At 31.1% G+C, this 22,606-nt stretch overlaps 1 protein-coding gene across 49 annotated transcripts in view; it reads right to left on the bottom strand.

The window, feature by feature from the left end:
* The window catches only part of RIMS2 (regulating synaptic membrane exocytosis 2), a 731,813-nt gene that overhangs the window by 299,309 nt on the left and 409,898 nt on the right, over positions 1-22,606 (bottom strand). For 28 of the 49 annotated variants that reach the window (XM_037802462.1, XM_037802454.1, XM_037802503.1 and 25 more), the window contains 4 exons: positions 22,373-22,485; positions 13,457-13,587; positions 9,458-9,629; positions 7,923-8,076 (listed from right to left, as the gene is read on the bottom strand). In XM_037802462.1, coding sequence (XP_037658390.1) covers positions 7,923-8,076; positions 9,458-9,629; positions 13,457-13,587; positions 22,373-22,485 — 570 coding nt within the window. Of the gene's footprint in view, positions 1-7,922; positions 8,077-9,457; positions 9,630-13,456; positions 13,588-17,034; positions 17,083-22,372; positions 22,486-22,606 lie in introns of all 49 variants that reach the window. The other 21 variants (XM_037802482.1, XM_037802459.1, XM_037802461.1 and 18 more) reach the window with 1 other exon arrangement.

Raw genomic sequence — 22,606 nt, 5'->3', positions numbered from 1 at the left:
AGATCTAACAGAAATATATAGAACACTTCACCCAAAAACAATAAAATACACATTCTTTTCAAGTGCACATGGAAGGTTCTCCAGAATAGACTATATGTTAAGGCACAAGAGAAGTCTCAAAAATGTTAAAATATTGAAATCATAGAGTAAGTCCTCTGACCTTGAGGAAACAAAGCTAAAAAGCAATAACAGAAGAAAAACTGGAAAATTTAAAATATGTGGAAATAAAAAAGCACATTCTTAACCAAGAGTTAAAGAAGAAATCACAAAGGAAGTTAGAAAATAGAGATGAATGAAAATGAAAACCAGACATACTAAAACTTATGGGATATAATGAAGGCAGTGCCTAGAGGGAAATTTATAGCTAGGAATGCACATTGGAAAAAAAAGGTCTCAAATCAATAGCTTAATTTCACACCTTGAGGACTATAAAAAGAGCTATATAAACCCAATATTAGCAGAAAAATAAAATAATTAAGGTTAGAATAGAGAAATATAACTAAAGAATAGAAAATCAATTGAAAGAATCAACAAAACAAAAAGTTCTTTGAAAAAAGCAATGAAATTGACAAACCTTTAGCTAGACTGACAGAGAAAATAAAGAACTAAAATCAGAAATGAAAATGGTGGCAATCACTACTGACTTTACAGACACAAAAAGAATTATGAGAGAATACTATGAACAATTACATGCCAAAAATTTAGATAATCCAGATGAAATGGTCAATTCCTAGAAACATACAAATTACCTAAACAGACTCAAGAAGAAATGGAAGATCTCAACAGAACTAAGTAAGTATAGAGACTGAATCAATAATGAAAAACCTTCCACCTGGCAATGTCCAAGATTAACTGTACAAATAGAAATCTCTTCCATGAACCAGAACAAATGTATGACACTATAACTAGAAGTTAATAATAGAGGGGCATATAGGAAAAAATATATACCTGTTGCAAACTATATATTACAGTTAGTAGTATTTCAATGTTCTTTCATAAACAGTAACAAATGTACTATACCAATACTATGAGTCAACAATGTGGGGCGGGGGCAGTTAGGGATATGGGAGGATTTGAGTTTCCTTTTTTTCTTTCTTTTTTGTCTTTATTTCTTTTCTGGAGTAATGAAAATGTTCTAAAAATTGAACAAAAATTAATTGTGGTGATGGTATGATGGTACCAGGGGGCAACTGATTGTACACTTTGGATCTATGGATAATTGTATGGTATGTGAACAATCACAATAAAAAAAAATGGCATAAAAAAAAAGTCCAGATAATTCATGAAGAGAGGAAACATCCTAATTCATTTAGGGTGCCAGCATTACCCTGATACCAAAGCCTGATAAATAAATCACAAGAAAAGAAAATTACAGACAAATTTTCCTTAAGAATATAGATCCAAAAAAATCCTTTACATAAAATACCAGCAAACCAAATAAAACAGCACGTTTAAATGATTTTTACACCATTACTAAGTGGCATTTATTCCAGGAGTTTAAGGATGTTTCAACAAATGAATATCTATCAATGTACTATCCTATAAAAGAATCAAGGGAGAAAAAAACAAATGGTTATCAATAGATGCAAAAAGGGCATTTGACAAAATACAGCATATTTTTTAAATTAAAAACCCTCTGAAAACTATGAAGAGAAAGGAACTTCCTTAACATGACCAAGACCATTTATGAAAAACATCCAACTATCATTTTATTCAATGGTTAAAGATGGAAAACTTCCTCCATAAAATCTAGAACAAGACAAATGCCTATTTTCACCATTGCTATTTAATATTGTACTATAAATTTTAGCCAGAACAGCAAGACAAAAAAGAAATAAAAGAATCTAAATTGGAAAGGAAGAAGTAAAACTATCTTGATTTGCATATGAAATTATTTTACATACAGAAAATCCAAGTAATCTACAAGAAAACTACTAGAGCTAATTAACAAATTAAGCAAACTGGCAGTGCAGAAGGTCTACAAGCAAAAAATCAATTATGTTTATATACACTAGCAATGAACAATCCAAAGATGAAATTATGATAACAATTCCACTAACACTAGCATCTAAAAATACAAAATATTTAGGAATAAACTTAAGGACGTGAAAGACTTGTACACTGAAAACTAAAAAATGCTGCTAAAGGAAATTAAGAGACCTAAATAAATGGCAAACTATCTCATGCTCATGAATAGGAAGACTTAATATTTTTAAGATATCAATACTAACCAAAGTGATCTATAGATTCAAAATAATCCCTATCATAATTGCTGCAGGCTATTTTGCAGAAATGGAAAGTTGATTTTCAAATTTGTATGGAATCCCAAGGGACCTCAAACAGTCAAAATAATTTTGAGGAAAAAAAAGTTAGAGGACTCACACTTCCTGATTTCAAAAGGTACTGCAAAGCTACAGTAATCAAACCAGTGTAGTGTTGGCATGAAGACTGACAAACAGACCAATTAAAAAGAAATTAAAGTCAAGAAACAGACCCACATACCTATGGACAATTAATTTCAACAAGTGTTCCAACTACTTGTTTTGGAGAAATAGTTTTTGTATCAAATGGTGTTGGGAAAACTTGACATCCACATGCAAAATAATGAAGCTGAACCCCGCCTCTCATGCCATATAGACAAATTAACTCAAAGTGAATCAAGCAACTAACTAAAAAGGCTAAAATAACAAAACTCTTAGAAGATACTATAGGGACAAATCTTCATGATCTGGGATTCAGAAATGAACTCTTAAATATAACACGAAAAGCATGAACAACAAAAGAAACAACAGATGAACTCAACTTCATCAAAATTAAAAACTATTGCAGATAAAAGGTCATTATCAAGAAAGTAAAAAGACAATCTACAGAATGGGAGAAAATAGTTGGAAATCATATATTGGATAATGACTTAATATCCAGAATATACAAAGAATTTTTACAATGTTATAACAAAATTTAAAGTATAGGCAAAGGACTTGAACATACATTCTCCAGTGAGGATATACAAACTGCCAAAAAACATATGAAAAGATGCTCAACATCATTAGCTATTAGGGAAATTGCAAATCAAAATGATTCTCAAAGTGAGATACTACTTCACATCCACAAAAATAGGTATTATTTAAAAAGTATTGGAGAGAATGCAGAGAAATTAGAACTCTACTGCCTTGTTGTTAAGAATGTAAAATAGTGCAGTAGAATGTGGAAAGCGACATGATTCCATAAAATGTTTAATATAGTATTAGCATATGACCCCACAAATCACTCATAGGAATATGCCCAAAGAAACTGAAAATGGGGTCACAAACGGATAATTGCACATTGACATTCACAGAAGCATTACAATAGCCAAAAGGAGGAAACCACCCAAGTTTCCATCAACAGATGAATGGATAAAGAAAATGTTGTATATATACACAATAATATTATTCAGCCATAAGAAAGAATGAAATTCTGAGACACGCTACAAGATGAATGACCCTTGAAAACATTATGCTCTGTGAAATAAGCAAGGCACAAAAGGACACATGTTGTATGATGCCACATATATAAGATATCCAGAAATAGCAATTTTGCAGGAACAGAAAATAGATTAGAGGTTACCAGGGGATGGGCACTGACAGGGAAGAGGGAGTTTTTTTTGTGGTCAGTATACTATTTGTCAATAAAAATTAATTTTAATTTTAAATAAATTGATAAAATTGTGTGAATATGTGAGGTACTCTGCCATCTAAAAAACAACCCCACTTCTCTATTTTTTTCTTTTTAACTATTTGTAATCATAGTTCTACTCTTGGTTGTATCTTTTCAAAAATGTTTAATCAATCAGTCTTTGAAATACTCACTGTTCCTCCCATCCTTTGTTAATATAAAAATAATAATACCTGTAAGAAAGCAGGCATGAGTAGCCTGAAGTTAAATAACTGTTCCAAAAAATAGTACTTTCTTATTAAAATTTGAATTTTTGATACACTAATTTCTTTCAGAATTTTGGAGCAATGAGTCTAGGGCCATTCTATAAATGTTTTAATACATAGAACATTCTTATTTTGTCACATGCAGAAATACTGGTATAGGAAAAAGTCATCTACTTCATATAGTTATCCCAAGACATCATTTGGGAAACCATTCAAAGCTTATAATCAAACATGTCTGGGCTTTCATATCAAAAAGGATTTTTTAAAAAATATTTTAAAAATAAGACACATGAAATGATTATTTTTATAATGATTTTAAAATACTTCCTCATATAGTAATAAGAATTATAAATTACTAATGTCCATGTAAATGAAGTACTGCATTTAATCTATAAAATTAAAATAGGAAATTATATATAGGAGGAAAGGAATTCCAATATTACTATTTATTCATTTGAAATAGCTATAAATATCCATCTACATTCCATAAATTCATAGCCTCGGGGTGATGCTCATAGCCTCAGAGGTTGAATATCAAAACATACTATTATGCAAATATGGGGAGTAAATAAGAGGTTATTATATACTTTTTTTTTATTTTGTTTTTATTTTATTTTTATTTATTTTATTTTTTTATTAAATTCAGTTTTATTGAAATACATTCACACACCATACAATCATCCATGATGTACAATCCACTGTCCACATAGTTATGCGTTCACCACCACAATCTATCTCTGAACATTTTCCTTACATCAGAAAGAACCAGAACCAGAATAAAAAATAAAAGTTTAAAAAGAACACCCAAATCATCCCCCTATCCCACCCCATTTGTCCTTTAGTTTTTATCCCCATTCCTCCACTCATCCATACACTAGATAAAGGGGGTGTGGTCCACAAGGTCTTCACAATCACACTGTCACCCCTTGTCATCTACATTATTATATAATTGTCTTCAGGAGTCCAGACTGCTGGGTTAGAGTTTGGTAGCTTCAGGTATTTACTTCTAGCTATTCCAATACATTAAAGCCTAAGAGGTGTTATCTATATAGTGCATAAGAATGTCCACCAGAGCGACCTCTCGACTCCATTTGGAATCTCTCAGCCACTGAAACTATTTCGTCTCATTTTGCATCCCCCTTTTGGTCAAGAAGATACTCTCAGTCCCACGATGCCGGGTCCACATTCATCCCCGGGAGTCATACTCTGCATTGCCAGGGAGATTTACACCCCTGGGAGTCGGGTCCCACATAGTGGGGAGGGCAGCGAGTTCACTTGTCGAGATGGCTCAGTTAGAGAGAGAGGGCCACATCTGAGCAACAAAGAGGTACTCAGGGGGAGACTCTTAGGCACCATTACATACAACTTTAGACTCTCCTTTGTGGTAATGAGCTTCATAAGGGCAAGTCCCATGCTCGAGGGCTCAGCACATCAAACCGCCAGTACCAATGTTTGTGACAACATATGCTAGGGGATCAGCATCTCAAAGTTTAGAGATAGGCCTTACAATTCAGCGATAGAGTTAACTGCTGTAACAGCTTACAATCCAGGGACTACTACAATTATTGTGTCCATGTTAGGCTATGTTCTAAGATTCAATTCTGAGTTCACACATTGTAGTTAGTCCATATTGGTGAGGCATCATCCCTCTCACCATGTTTTCTCCAACACTTTTACTCCTATATATATATTTTCCTACAATTTTATAGAGTTATATTCACATACCATACATTTATCCACAGTGTACAATCAGTTGTTCATGGTATCATCATAAGAGGTTATTATATACTTTTGATAACAGTTCATGCATATGTTCCACCACATATGTTAAGGATCATGATTTGTGACATTATGAAACATACTAATAAAGAAGTATATTTACCCTCTTCATGGAGAAAAACCCTGACTTTTATTTGCCATTGATGAGCAATATGTCCTCAGCAAATAGTAATGTCTGATTTTCTTGTTATTTTAAGCGTATTTTCTAGTCTTTGTTTCTTTCTTTTATGCATATATACATTTTTTACTTATCTTCAGGCTTACACATTGCTAATAAATAATAACATTTTAGGGGAAAAAAACTATTTTAGCTACATGTTCAAATATTGAAAATTAATTTTATTAGTGTTCAGTTAATAGATAGTGACAAAATTGACATAGTATAACATGAAACTACTACGTTACCAATAGGTAAGTTTAATACTAATAATAACTAAGTAACAGAAGAACCACTTTTGAATTAGGGATTATGAAAAGCCATAAAATAATTAAATTAGCCATTACATGAAAATTCATGGCACACACAGATAACTAGAAAGTACTGTACTTTCATTTCCCCTCCTTTCCACTATTCCTAATTACCGAGGGAGAAAAACAAACAAAAAAAAATGTAGGTATATTAAAGGGTTTCAGGGTTTGAGAGTCCTCAAGTATGCTCCTTATTGCAATAACAATTGGAGCAAGTGGAGAGAAGGAAAATATTATAAGAAAGAGCAATGCTGGTTAGCATTAGTAGCCTATAAACTTAAAGCTGTGAGAATTAGTACATAATGAATTATATTAGTAACCTTTATATAGTAACCCATAATCCTATATTATTATTTAGAGAGAACACAGTGAGTAGATTATAGTGGCCAAAAACAGCAGACACTCTAAAATCAGCCTACATAAAATTCATTGCAATGTTGTAATTATTACAACAAAGGATGTTGTAACAGCATTTGCAAATAGGGGTGGATGGGTGTTTACTCTGTGGGAAGGCTGAAACATTCTGTGGAATTAGTGTACAACTAATATTGTTCAATTGCAAGAGACTGTATCTAGTGGAAATACCATTCCAGTTATTAGAGAGATTATTTTATAAAAGGAGTAAAGATAATTCTCTAGACTGTCCTCTGACAAACTAGTCTGTAGGACCAATCCTTCACTCTAATTATCTGCTCAACTCATCAAGCAGCCGTCTTACATAATTTAGCCCTCTATTCAGCAAGAAGGATGTGATCCATATAAATAATAAATGATAACTAATAATAAAAAATTCGTTATCTTTTCAACTACATTTCTCATAATCAATAACTGACATGGCATTCATGCTTATTAATCTATACTTCTGAAATTTGGTTAATGTCAATTAATCTTCTAGCATTCAACAAAAATGTTGCTGAACCTGGAACATGTTGATCTCATGAAAATAAAACTACCCCATGAATACCATTCAAAGCAACAAGCATCCCCCTCAACTTTTAATAACAGAACCATCATAAAAAATCCTGAATTATGAGGACAAGAGCCAACAACAGAACTTTTAAACCTGGAAAATATTTCTGAGAGTTTCCTTAGGATTCTCTAGATTGATCTAATTTTATTTTATAGTTTGAATTCCGTATAAGCCAGAGCAAAATGAAAAAGCTGATAATAACAACAATAATGACATTAGTTTATATCTTAAATTATTTAATTGTTAAACCACTTTGTAATATAAGCATTATTCTTCCCATTTTATAAATGAGGAAAGTAAGACAAAGAGAAATGACATGCCTCAAATGAGAGAATCAATTTAAACTCAAGTCAGTTGGAGACCAAAGCCTCATGGTTTCAATCACTACACTATACTTGCTGTCCTACATATTCATAAAAGCTAGGGATAATAGAGGTAGAAATCATAATCTCAGGTATCTATAGCCATTCGACCAAACTCTTCTACATTAGCTGTCTCATTCTTATATTTCAGAATCTAAGCGCTCAAATTAAAACATAACTATGCTTCTTTGGGGTCATATGATTCAAAATACAGCCACAAAACACTTCCATATTGTGAAAAGGAGGGATGCTACTGGTATAACCTCATTTTAGTATAACAAACAATTTGAAAGCATCAATAGCTATGAAAACACTAATAGACACCTATATTATCCACAATGTTATCATCAATTCTGTCTCACACATACCATTAAAGACTGTAAAAATTTAATAAAGATATGGTAAATGCAACTATAATCTTACTTTGCAACCTTCGTGTTGGGCTCTCTCCATGGAGCTGTCGTCGTGGCAAATACGGAGAAGGGTGGGGAAGTGGCAATGAAGAGACATCATGGGTCTGAAGTTTGTACCAATGTGGCTCATCATCTAATAATGCTGTTTCTAATTCAATTAAAATCTAAAAACCCAAGAGGCAAAGGACTGATGTAATATACAAATAATATAGAAACGTTCCTAAATGAATTCAGAACTTTTATAACAATGATCATTATAATAGTAAAGCTATTAGATACAGACACACACACACACACACACACACACACACACTTAGTTTACCTTCATATTAACCTTGAGTGGCTTACTACTATTATTCTCACTTGGAAGAAGAGGAAATCGAAGCACAAAAGGGTAAAGAACTTGTTCAAGAACACAGGCTAAAAAGCAGTATCGCCAGGAATGCAGGCCCAGGAAACTGGCTCTAGAGTAACTATTCCTAACAACTGTTATTCTTCTTGTCAACTGATTTATAAGTTTTTCATCCTTCAAGTTCTTAGCTAACACTATTCAGTTTGACATTTCTATGGATTATTTTTCCCTTGAGACTGCAAATTAATGTACTCAGGAAAACCAATCACACTGAAGAAACCTGAAAGTGGATAACTTACTGTGCTAATAGCTGGAGAACTGCTTCCCATGTTGCCCCTCTCCAATCTATTCTCCACATTAAAGCTAGAAATATTTTTCTCAAGTGCAAATGTAATCATTTTTAAAATCCATCATTGGTTCCCATTAGCCACACAATCAAATCCCAACTTCTTAATATGAAACATTAAGGGGCATGATCTGGTCCCTTTCTCACCACTTTCTCTCCCAGTTTCAATGCAGTTGCCCATGACCCTTTCACCTCAGGTATTGTCTGCAGGATGAAGGGATTTCACTCCCTTTTACTTTGCTGAATTCTGCTTTCTTTGTGGAGTTTTCCCTAGGCCACCCCTCCTCCCCTTCACAGCACAGAATGTATTTCTCTTGCATTCTACCCATTATATGGTGTGCCATGCAAATTCATGATATAAAATAATCACTTATTCACTTTTTTATTTCCCAAAAGGATTATAAATTTCTTGATGAAAATAATATGCCTACTTCACCTTTGAAGTTTCAGTCCCCAGCACAATTTCTGGCACATTATAGGGCTTAAGAAATAATTCCTAAATATATTATTGAATTCCTAGTGGTATAGTTGGCTCAGTAAACTAACACGATGTACAGAACACTATAAAGCAAAGGAATCTATCTGTGAAATACAAACCAACCTTTTATCATTCAACCCAAGGTTTCTATAGTAGGAATAAACATGTAAAACTGTCACAGAGTATTTAGAATCATTGATTTTTATGGCATCAATAAATTTTGTCTTAAAGCAGTAGCTAAATTCATTTTATTAAAGAAATTATGCTTACTCTTTTAGATATTGGAAATATAAAATTACACTGAAAGTTATATAAACACAAGTATCTAGGATGTCATGAATAGTGCAAGTGTAAAGTAATTCCAGATACCTCTCCTAGGAATTCACTTTCTTCCTCTCGAACTCGAGCTTGATCCCAAAGGGTAATCTCCAGCATTCGTTCCCGAAATTCTCTTCGGTGGACTGGAGAATAAATGAATGTTTGGTTCCATTTGGGTTCCAATGTTTTCTTTACTGTTTTAGTTCTTCTCTTGTTTTTATCACTATAAAAGGATAAAAACATATGAACTTATATACAGCTTTAAGTTTTGCACTAAAATTTATTAATTTAAAATTTCTCAGGTGAGAAGTCATGTGAATTTTTATCACAAATTTACCATAGAAACATTGTCTTTAAAAACACTATTAAAATTTTTAAGGTACATAATTATATCATAATTTATAAGTACACCTTCATAATAGTAATATATCAATAAATCTGAAAATTTTCCACCATACGTATTTGAAAACTTAACTTCCTCAAAATTTAAATAAAACCTGATTGAAGAATCTTAATTCCAATATTTTTTTAACATGTTGCTCTACTGGAACTCTTCAAAATGGCAATAACCAGTAACATTACTACAGAACACTTATTTTACAAAAATTCTAGTAAATTGTGATGTTCACAACTTCATACAGCTTAACTAATAAGAAATTATGATTCATATTTTACCATGTTACTTTCTTATATATAAGAAAAACATACTTGCTTGACATAGATCATTAAAAACATTGTAAAATTATTTCTATGTGAAGTAGCCATTACAATGTGAGCTCAGAGGTTTCCATGCTTTTTGGAATGTACACATCTCTATTATTGAAAGTTTTTGCCTATGTATACCATTATATGCATATATATATATTTATGAGTTATATACATGTATTACTGTACTGTTGTAGCAACATATATACATTGGGAAATAAACAAAGAAAATTAAAAATAAGATAAAAACAAATAAAAATTCAAACATTTCTTCCAGAACTCCAATGGATTGTCCTACAGAATCCATGCGTCTTTATTGATTTTGAAAGCCTTTCTAGGAAAATTACTTTGGAAACCCATGTAAATGGTTTTTATCTCTATCCAAATTTAGAGAAAAGAAGTGGTGGTGCATGTAGAAAGTGGTATACACAAAAAATAACAAACTAAAAGCACTGACATTATAGAACAGAATTTACTGCCCAGAACTACGGTTTATGATTGCCTTCCTTCCCTCACTCCCTTCTTCTAAAATTTTAACAAAATTTTTTTAGCATGTAGTTATTTGAAATACTTGAAAAAATGAATTCTGAGACTCTGTAAAGAGATAAATTTCCTTCTATGAATGTCAGGAAGAAAGCATTCAGCAGGAGTGTTGCTATCTAATTCAAGAAGGGTTTATACTGAAATCTGAAAGGGAATAAAAGAATATGCCATGAACTTCCTCTTAAGGAGTGAATCATTTTAGAGTGTGACTATTTTAGAAGAGATTTCTAAACTGGGAAGGAGAGGGATCACATAATCGCTGAAGTTTCTTGAAACCAAACATATATGAATATAATTTAATAAAGAAATTTAGAGTTTACCGAAGCGCCAATCCATAAAGAACTATGACAAAATCTTCAGAAAGTCAAGGAAAAGTAAGTGAGTTTTATTTTTCCCAAAGTGTAACTAAAGCCATTGGAATCAAATCATGTCGTATAAGTTAAAAACCGAAAAGGTGTTAAGACTAAGAACTAAGAGTCAGTTAGCATGCTGTAGAGATATTTTTCAAACAGTAGCTTAGTGATAATAAAATACATAATCTCTAAAAGCATCATTAAATTCCTGAAAACGTAGTTAACTATTTTTAAAAATGTAACCTAAAGCCTTTCTATTTATTTTCATATATTACTTTTACTTTTGTGCTGATGACTCAAAATCTAGGTCTCTATTTAATTCAATTTAGTAAGTACATGCAAAGACTTGATGTTTACTCAAAATAAAATAAAAAGGAATATATTTTGATTGGTAACCATGTTTACTTAAAAAACATAAAACAGTATATAGTATGCCTAGTTATCTTTTAGAGTATATAGTATATTTCTCAGAAAGTCATTTTTCAAATTGCTTATCTGACATTCCAAACTCAACCTCTTCGATATAGCCTCACTTGCCCCTCCAGTAATTCTTTTCAATAAAAAGGTATCAATTGTTTTCTTAGGTTCACCTATTCAAGTAGTTTTTCTCTCACAAAAATTATCAAATAAAAAGAAACAATTCATATCAAAACAAAGGATGTCCTTTATTTATCAGTAAAAACTTCACAGGAAAAACTATGTTGAGATGATAATGTAACAAGAGAATCCTTTTCTTGATTAAAGATAAAACCCTGACACAATGCAATAAACAAAGCAAGCTACAAAATTTAACTATTCTTCAAACTCCTGATAATGATCATGTAAACTCAATTGAGAGATAATCTGAGAAAAAAAAATGCAAATATTCCTCACCTTCATCTTGAAAAAAGATAAAAAGCATATGTGTAATATGAGGGGAATTTCCCTTCCATTTTAGGTCCATACAATCTACTCAGAAGTGCGGAGGGAGAGTACATGAAATAAAATAAAACTAAACAAAAATAGTCAATCAAGAAAGAAATTCAGCAATTTGGAAAACTGTTTATCATCTTTAAAAATAAGTATTTCTCTTCAAAGATTTGAATGTGTCTAAATTTAAGTTAAATGTATGTATATAAGCATACATGGGAATGCAGTTTATTCTTCATGTTTTCACACTGGCATTCCCAGGAAGCTGAGTAAAGTATGTTGCTCTAACGAGTCAAGTGATGTGGCTGCTGGAATGGTGGAATAATCTGGCTATGATATGTCATACAACTGAAGTTTAGGCTAGATTTAACAGTTCTTGTTATCATTGTCCTTTTCCTCCCTTGCAGTTCAAAGTGTATCCCTCTCCAAAAGATGACCTAAATTGTTAGTGAACAACTTTCTTCAAGCAAAGTTTACAACATTCTACAGCAACCAGTTTCTAATGGCTTTAGATGTTGTATCACTTTGACATATTCTGAGAAATTTGTTTTATAACTTTTCATTTCAAAATATGTATCAAACAAAACATAAGGGCTTTGTTAACTGTCTGTTTCCTTTATTTTGTCCTTTTCTTTGCCGAGATTGTTGTTCAGATGATACTCAGGCACAAGGTGAACTCCGGTGGCTTTCCACGTGAACTAAGTAACTGAGCACGAGGGTCCAAAAGTCATCTAAATATGATCTAAGATCAAATCTTTGGTCACTCCCTTCCAACCTAAGAAAAATAAGATCTTGAGACTTGAGAGCATGCTGCTGAAACTCAGGGGTGGAGAATAGCTAGGGAAAGGGTAATCGGTGCCATTACTTCCTTCTTTTTTCAGAAACCTATTGAACAGACATTTTTTATGTGCCTGAAATTAAGAGTGACTACAAAGTTTCTGATAAGTTATTTCTTCAATCTTAATTCCTGTATTTAAATTAGGGTAGAACATTGTCATTTATGCCAAATAAAATGGACACACAAATGCTTAGAGAAGTTGATTCTGGGCCCAGTTGGTAAAAGTTTCCTTGACAATATGGAGTGATGTCATAAAAAGCATACTGGGTAATTTTACAGAATATAGAGAAATAATATCTTGTTAATGGGAGGTAGAACTTGTAGAGGAATGTGATTCTTCCCTTTTAGACCATTTCCAGCATTTTGCTTTTGTAGTTTGTGAGAAAACTGCATTTGACTTGAAGAGGCATAATTTTTAATGATTTTGATAAAAGAAAACATACATTAAGAAACAATCTACACATGCTTAAAATAAATATTCAACAAAATAACATACAAAAAAACACATATCAGTTTTTAAACAATCTCATTAAAGTATGTACTGGCATAGACTATTTTGATTCCTAAAAATCATTGTTTATGTTAACGTTCACAAATATCTGACAACTATGATACAAACATGATAAAGAATTGAAATACCCATTGCTATTAACACTTTCCCACTCATTTTCAAGGGCATTTATTTTTGTTTCATATCCCTACCTTCTGTCTGGAAGAAAGTAAATTTTAACATAAGGATTCCTTGGCCTCCCATCTTCCCTGGAAGGGAGATCTTTTGCACCCAAAATTGTAACTATTAATTGATGGCCAACCTTGTCAAACCACAGTTTTATCTGAAAAGCAAAAATATACATTATCAGCTCAAATATTTACTACCATACCATAATGTTTATGTTCCCAATCTCCACCCTAATCCCTTATACTAATAGCACAGAACGTAAATTTCGCTTAGTAAATTGTTGTTAGTTAAAATAAAAGGATATGCTATAATAACTTCAATGAATAAAAGAATCAGTTTAATATTTAGTTTGACTAATTAATGTGGGCTTTTGGTTTGTTATCTTAATTTGCTTATTAACATGCACATAATAATTACATTATCTAACTAAGGACTCCATAGACAATGATTGTTCTCTATCATTATGCAAGAATCAGTGTTGTCCATTTTGGTTCCCCTATAATGCCAAGTTCAGAATAAGTGCTTAAAGTGAATTGAGTAGATAGTAACTTGTTTAAATGACATTCATAGGGGATTTTTTAAGCAAATGTTTCATGTTATTCCATAGGAAAAGACATTTTAAAGATTATAAGCAAGGGGCATACTAGCAGCATTAATAAATACACACCTTCAGTCTCTATTATAATTATAATAAGTTCATCTTGTATAAATTTTCTTACACAGACATAAAGTCTCTTTTTTTTTTGGTGAAGCAAATGTATCACATCCTTAGAATAATAAAGATATATTTTATAATTTGAGATGACAAAATCTGAATTATTTCCCTATGCCACAGTTAGGCATTGAAACTTCACATTCAGCTGCTAAATTCACTTCATTTAACAGCTGTCACCTCCCACACACATACTTCCCACCCCCACACCTAGCTAGCTGATTCCATGTCAGGATTTATAAAACTATGGCTCTGCTCCACTTCTTGGTTCAGAACTCAGCACATCTCTGACCACTATCCTGAAACATAAATTGGATTCGAAATTTGTAATGTGAGAATAAAGATATAAATCAATCCTGGTTATATATTAAACTCTGGTAGTGCAGATCCAATAGCAACATGGCTTTGTTGAATCCCCTAGAAAATGAGGGGAGGAGCAAGACTTTTGAGTCAGAGGAGGACTGATGGCTCAGAAGATTACATAAAATTGTATCTATCTCATTTTTTGCAAAATGTAATTAGCCCTCTTAAAGGAATAATAGTAAAAAACATCCACATTTTAAAAATTTTAATTACTAATCTTTATGTTGTGTCAAGTACTTATGTTTGAGGTAGGTATTAACTTGCTATTGTGTAACAAAAAAAAAGGTTTTTTTTAAATAGAGCTGTTAAGTACAAATAGAGCCTAGACAAGAGTTTCTCAAAATACAGTTCACCAATTCCCTACATCAACATTATCTGGCTTATTAATTTAAAAAGTACAAATTCCTGGGGCCCACCTCTCACCTATTGAATCAGAATGGGGCCCAAGAATTTTCATTTTAACAAGTCCTCCAGGTGATTGTCATGCACATTAAAGTTTGAAAACCACTGCCTTACAGTAAGGTATAAAGAACCTGAAAAAAAAAAAGTTACTAATATTTTAAAGAAAAAACCTCAAATAATTGCTTGCCTAACAATATTAGAACATAGATGCAGATAAGGATAAGAGGGAGGAAAAAAAACTACTCTTCTGGCAAAAGACATGAGGGAGAAACAAGAAAGAAAGAAATACATGGGTATCTCATTGTATAGGAGATGCAATAGAGATGTCAGATAGTGTCATGGTACCTGCAAAATGTGTGAACAAAACCACATTAATTGCTATGACATTCTCTATTTTTTACAGGAATAAAAGAGTTTAGGCTTTATTTTTTTCCATATTAAAAATCCTTCTCTGAGGATCATGCCATGAATAAGAGGCACCTCAAAGAGAAAAAGATTTTGAAATGCTAAACATTTTTTCAATAAACTTTACACTAAAGAAACAGACAATTACTATGATGATGATTAGCATAAGGTTCATAATTATTGAAGTAAATTATTGATTTCCATAAGAATTTTTGAGGGGTTGAAACTAAGTACTTTGCAATCTCCGGAGGAAATCTTTTTTGTTCCTTTACATCTTTACAGCTCAGCATTTGCGATAAATATTTCAATAGTTAGATGAAAAGTATTCTTTTCGGGTTTTCTTATGCCATGGAAACCAAAAATATCACATTAATATTATCCGTATCTCAAGCCAATGGCTATTAGGCATATGGCCTTCATAATTTTGCAAGCCTACTTGACAGTTTATTAAATTGTACTTTACAAATAGTAAAATAATTTAGATAAGAAATAAGTACATTTTAATTTTATGGATTATGTGATCAAAATTACACTTTTTGATAAATTGTTTTAAACTGTGCATTTGAACAACAGCTCTAGTTTTGTTTCATAGTACAGGTCTTGCATTGAAGTTTTTAATAGATATCCACTTCATATCATCAAAACAGAACTATTTTATTAGCTAGATTATTTCATCATATTTCCAAATTTATCTGTGCTTTTAAAATGGTTAAAAAAACCTGCTGATTCCCCAAAATATAATAAACATAGCCTTACAATTCTAGATCTGACAACTTTTTGTTTTACCTGAATTGTCTTAATAAAAACCTTGGTATCATTTTAATTGTTTTAATTTAATTATTATTATGGCTTTATCACATAACTATTTTCAATTTTCCTAAGCAGAACCTGAGCAGCAGAGGTAAATATTTTACACTGTTCAATATTAACTAGAGAAATTTAATTTAAAGTTAAAATTTAAACAAAATCAGTATTATTCAAAACAAACAAATTTTTAAAAAGAAACATGCAGCAAAGCAAGGAAAGCATAATACTACTTTATAACAAAACTCTATTTACATTATTTTACCATATAAGGGTTTCCTAATGAAAAGAGGCAAACAACTTGTACCCAAGTAAAGTTAAATGGAATTACAATGAAAAAATATAAACCAAATATATCCAACACATTTTCTTTGGATTGTGATTTTTTTTCTAGCAAAGTAACATAAACTTTCCAAAAGTTGAAATGTATCTATAATATGCATAAAATTCATATTTTAGATAAGGTACAAATTTATTTGCCAGTCTCCTCAAGGAGTTAGTGCTTGGAAAATGCCAGAAAATGTAGATGTTAAGTAACATAATGATTTAAAGAGACAGCGACCTCAGTGTAATAAAGGAAAATAGACAGTATAGAATTAGCTATTACTGTAAATGTTACATATATAAATGGAATCTACATTAAATCTACATTGAATATCACTCTGAGACCACCGAGTTTATATATTCAGTTCATCATATAAATTCACTAACAAAGTTTGTCTCTTTAAATTTTTATTCAGTATTTTAATCCCCATGCAGAATTTTACAAGCTGGCTCATAAAATGGTTTGAAAGTCAATAGTATGGTTTGGAGCAACATACCAAAAAAATGTTTTCCTACTTCGCATTTTCCAAAAACATACAAATAAGGGTTAAAACACAACTTTAGTTTCTATCAGGCAGACAAGGCCTTTACCTGAACCCTAGGAACAAAAGGCGTTGTTCTTCTACTAAGGCTTTGGCTCTGGTAAGCAAAATTAAAGAAAAAAGCAATAAAACAAAACCAAAAAGGACAACACGCTGGAACTAAAAGACCAAAAGTAAAAACAAACACATAAAACTATCCCTTATTATACAATTTTTCCATGGCAATATTAATCTAAATTAAGTACTTCAATGCAATGAATAAACTAATTTTGCCAAAACTCTAAAATACATAAAAACTATACAAAATATAAGAAATCATTTAATCAGATTTTTAAAATGTAGCCAAACTAATAGGAGTTACGATTGAATATAGAACAACGTATTCAGTCTCATATATTCTGAAAGAATGATTGTAAACATATCCCAAGTCAAGAAATTCCAGGTTTTAATCTTAAACACTACATGGAAAAAACATAGTCTACAAAGAAGTCAGATGAAAATATATTATAGAAGTATTTGTAAAAACTCTTCTGTGTTAGTAATTGCATGAATTCTCCAAAACAGTATGTCTAACAAAAGTCCAAAAAATATTAACTAAGTTGGCTTTAGAATTTCTTAAAAGAATAAACATCATAAGATAAAAGTTTGCTGGAATACACTTGATTAATTAGCTGATTCACACATTATGAATCAATACCAGGTTCTAGAATTTAGAATATACCACCCAAGATAATACTGTTTATTGCTAATCACACCTATTAATGACAATATCTCATTTCTTTTTCTTTATATAGTCATTTTTGCTTTTCCAAGCCTTTCAATTTTTCATTGCCCCATGATATTCCTGACAATTCTAGGAGGTAGTTGCTATTATCCCCAATTTGTAGAAGAGGAACAGACATACAAAAAGGATAGATACACTCACCCATACTCATACCAAGAGCAAGAGTGTAAAGGCAGGAAATAGAGCCCACTTGGAACTAAACTACTCTATTTCAAGTTCTCAGAATAAAATCAAGTTTATTTTCCCTTCTGACTTTGTTTTTTGTTTACATTTTGAAAGAGTTTCCTAAAGAGAACACTCTAGTCGGAATATATTGTGCCTTTAATAAGTCATGCCAATAGTTAAATCATGAACAAAATCAGAAGTATATCTCTGGGTTTGGGAATGGATTTCAAGACATTTAATTCTGCTTCCTTCATCTAGATTCCCTCTCATCCCTCACACTTCTCATAGATGTCTCTCTGTCTAATTCAGACTCATAAATAAAGGCTTCCCACTTTCCCACTTCTAATGAAAACAGATAAAGGACACTAGGAAGACTTGTGCCCAATTCAATTAACATGAGACAGATACTGTTTAAGACACAAATATAAAACCCAAAGGAAAATAGATCTTAAGAAATAAACACTATCATTCAGACAAGTCATCTTTCTCTAGCTCTCTCTCCAAAAACCAAGGGAGTCACAAATCTACACTGTCTTCCTTTCTGTGTGGAGATATTCCCAAATGAAAAAAGAAATGTTCAGCGATCGAGTTTGTTACTGATGTCTGCATAAATCTAAGTGGACAATTCTTTAGCAAACAGGGGACACAATATATGAAAATCACAGAGATAACTAGGCATAATGAAGGAAGGGACTAATTAAGTACTTTGTTTTGAAATAGATTTTATTTTACCTGCTCTTCCACTTATTCTACCTGTTTAGACCAGAAATATCAAGGGCAATTGAAGATTTTTGCAAGTAAATATCAAACATTTATAAAATAAAAGATTTATTTTAAAAGGAATAATACATCAAAATAAATAATCTCTTAAGGCAAACATTTTTTTCATCTTCTAAAATGGTCTTAAACAAGCAATTCACAGAATTCTGAAATCAACCTCCTAAGATTGATGGCAATTTAAACCTAATCTTTATCCATGAAACATAATCTTTATACATTAAACATGGCTATAAAAACACATGTTTGCTTTTATAATTTTAATAAAGAAAACCATTAGGAATGGTGACGTGCTATGTGTGTCATCCTAATTTGTAGTTAACATTAATTTATTTAATTTAACATTTACTTTAAGAAAGAAAAATGTGATATCTATAACAAATTCAGGCTTCGTACAATTAAAGAATTGTACACCATGATTTATGCATTTTAAGGTCACTTCCTACAATTTACTGCAATACTGTCTTTAGAACATTGTTTTTATGCAATGCTTCTGGAATAACAAAGTTGTGATAATGAAGTATAAAAGATAAAAGCTCAAAGAAAAAACTTTCATTCACCAAAAGCTTAAATAAAAGTTATAGAGTTTCTAAGGAAAAATTAAGTATTCTTCAGTTATTTATTATCTTTAAGTGGGCATAGAAAATTGAAGGAATTATGAAAGTAATCCTCTGAAAGAGGAAACTGCTAAATTGTTGAAGAACACAAGTAAAAAAAATCAAATTAAGGGAGTGCTGACATTGAAAGTGCTAACATGCAGCCCAGGAGACAGAAAACTGAACTCACAGTGACATTCTCACCAAATACATTAATGGCATTTTCATAGTTATACCTTAGAATGATAACAAGCAGCCACACAATTCAAATCTGGAGAGGAAATAATTTGCATATATATTTTTTTAAATTTAAGCAACAAATTTGTATTGTATGTTTATTTTCTATTTGAGAAAATACCAATCAATGAACTGACACAAATATACTAGGAGGGTCAGCTGACATACTATAAAAATTATTCTTGTTCTCAGGCTTTAGCAATGTCAGGATTTTATGATGGAGGAATCAGCCCAAGTAAATCTCACCAAAAGCAAAAATGACCAAAAGTAGAATAGAAGGAATAGGAATTATAATCTTGCCATGTGACTGACTGTGTATTGGTCTTCCCTAGGCATGACATATGTAGACGTATTTTCCAAACCTCTGCATCACTAGAGCAAACCAAAACTGTCTCCAGTCCAGCAGAGATAGTTTCTAAGGATATATTAAGTATACACATCTATTCTTCAGCTATTTTTCTTTTCCCCTTCATTTTGTAATTTTACTTCTGGAAAGTTATCCTTACAAAACAGTTTTGTTCTAACAAAATTATACAAGATTTATATTCAAGGATTTCCATGGCATTGTTACTTATAAAAATATAGAATTAGAAACAAGAAAGATATCCTATAATGTAGCATTAATTTAAAATGGAGTATTCAATAGCCATTAAAAGCATTTTAAGAGGAATTTTTAAAGACAGGAAAAAGTCCAGAATGTATTACTAAGTGAAAAAGAAGGTTTACAAATATTATGCACAGAATTATCCCCATTTTGCTTTAAGTGCTATATGTATATGAATAGTTTTATCTTAGTGGCAATATTAGAAGTGTTTTTTAATTTTTATTTATTTTTCTATATTTTTGAGATTTCCTACAACAAATGTATTATATATTATATTTATAATCATAAAATGGCATTATATATATAAATATATATATAAAATTTCAAATCATATATAGCTAAAAGTTTTACTACCAATTGCATATCCCTCCCAAGTCATAAGAAAATGATAAACTGATACCTATTTTAAATTATGATTACATAGATTTTAGGCCATTATTCATAAATCTAAAGAGTAAAACTTCACACTACACAATTATATATACATCTAGAAGTGAAACTTTTAAGTTGATATTCCCCCAATATTTAACAGTCTGATCTTTGTACCACATCAGTTTTAAAACATGAGGAAAAATAGCTGAATTTCAAATCTGTCTAAATCCCTGCACTATCCCCCTCACTTTTCCCTCCTTAGTCCAATTTCTAATAGGTTGTTGGGATTTCAAATGAGATAGAATGTCACTGACTGATTATGAAAATCTAACTTTCCCCCTCCCTCCTCTACCAACTTAATCCAATTAAACACACACACACACAAACACACATAAAAATGGATTTACTTATGTACCTGCATGATCCTGTCACCCAGAGCGTTATTTAAAGATGTACTATTTGATGGAATCACAGACAAAAGTGACAGCTAGCATTTATTAGTACTTTTAAAGATAGTAGAAGCAAATAAATACTACATTTTAACTGTATAAGAAAACATCTGTGCTGTCAATATATGTAAGAGAACAAGTAGAAAGATGCTACTTATTATAGAGAATGCAAAAAAGACCATTTCCTTTAAATGAAAAAATTCACTCTCTTTATGAAGGAGAAAGGAAAAGAAAATAATAAAGAAAGGAAATTAATTTTAGTGAGACATTCACAATCTCCTAATAGTATCTCATATTTCTTACAAAGTTTTACTGCTATTGTCACCTTTGTGATCAAATTATTCGTGGAACAGAGATGGCTAATGACTTTTTAAAATAATTTTTAATATACTAATTTTGCTTATTCTTCCTATAAGTCCTTTTATTTTAATGAAACTACTTCAGTAAAAATCAAGCAAGTCTTTCTTCCCCCAAAAAATTAAAACAAAAAATTTCATAGCTGCTTCAACACAAAGATTTTTCAGTTGCTCTTAAAATATCAGCCCAAGAATAGTTTTAGATTTCAAGCATAACATTTTTCATCCAAAATTCTGTATCTGTATTTTGAGAATCTAAATAGTTTTTTAATATTCACAAAACGTCAAGTATACTGCTCACTAGTTCTACCAGCAATATTAAGCTAAAATACTGTTAAATAAATTTAAATATATTAATATTTTAAATGATTTAATACAGGAATGACAACTCACAGATGAATAAAATGTGAGGGCTTAAGTATGCAAAACTACTCTAATTTGGACATTTGCATAAATTAATTTTTAACTTTTCTTATAGAATGTTCAAATTAGGCATTGTGTTATGTGGCATTACCTGGTGTACTCAATAATCTCTTAAATATTTCCCCATTTGTTTTGTTTAGTCTGTTGACAAAATACCCACATAATTAGTATGCAAGTCACCCCAAATTTCTTTGATATCTGAAAAGTTCAAGAGCAGGGAAGAATATATAAGCATTTACTTTCATGTTAATTGCCATCTTTGAATATTGCACAATTTTTATTTCTCTTAAAAATCTTATGACAACTTATAGTCTTTTAAATTATAGAACAAAAAGCATGACCTTGGATTTAGGAATAATATTACTATGGTGAAAAAGAGTTTAGATATCGTCACCAAAAACTCTCATTAAATTCCAGAAAACCTAATTCTAATAAAAGAAAGCACTAGGCTAAATAATCAAAATAGAATTTCAATTAATTAATATTTTTAAGAATGAGACAGTTGATGGTTAAAAGCACAATTATGCTGTAAGAAGAATTTGGTTTACAAAAGAAAACTAGCATCATATATTAAAAACACTATTTAATATTCCAAAAAGAGAAACTAATTTATTGATTACGTACTGAAAGTTGTCCAGATAAGAACTGTGGAACATCTCTCAACATGCCAGGACTCATGGGAGAGGTAACAGAAATAGAAGGACGATCCATTTTTTGAGATTCAAATGAGCTAGAACCTGAAATGATAATTATACATAAAGAATAACAATGGCTCATTATTAGCATGCAATAATCTTAATCACATGCCTTTTGATGTTTTAATGTCCACAAAATGTCATTATATAAACCACTTTCTAG

Source organism: Choloepus didactylus, chromosome 14, assembly GCF_015220235.1.
Source record: "Choloepus didactylus isolate mChoDid1 chromosome 14, mChoDid1.pri, whole genome shotgun sequence".
Lineage (NCBI taxonomy): Eukaryota > Metazoa > Chordata > Mammalia > Pilosa > Megalonychidae > Choloepus > Choloepus didactylus.
This window is presented reverse-complemented; position numbering and strand designations above follow the sequence as displayed.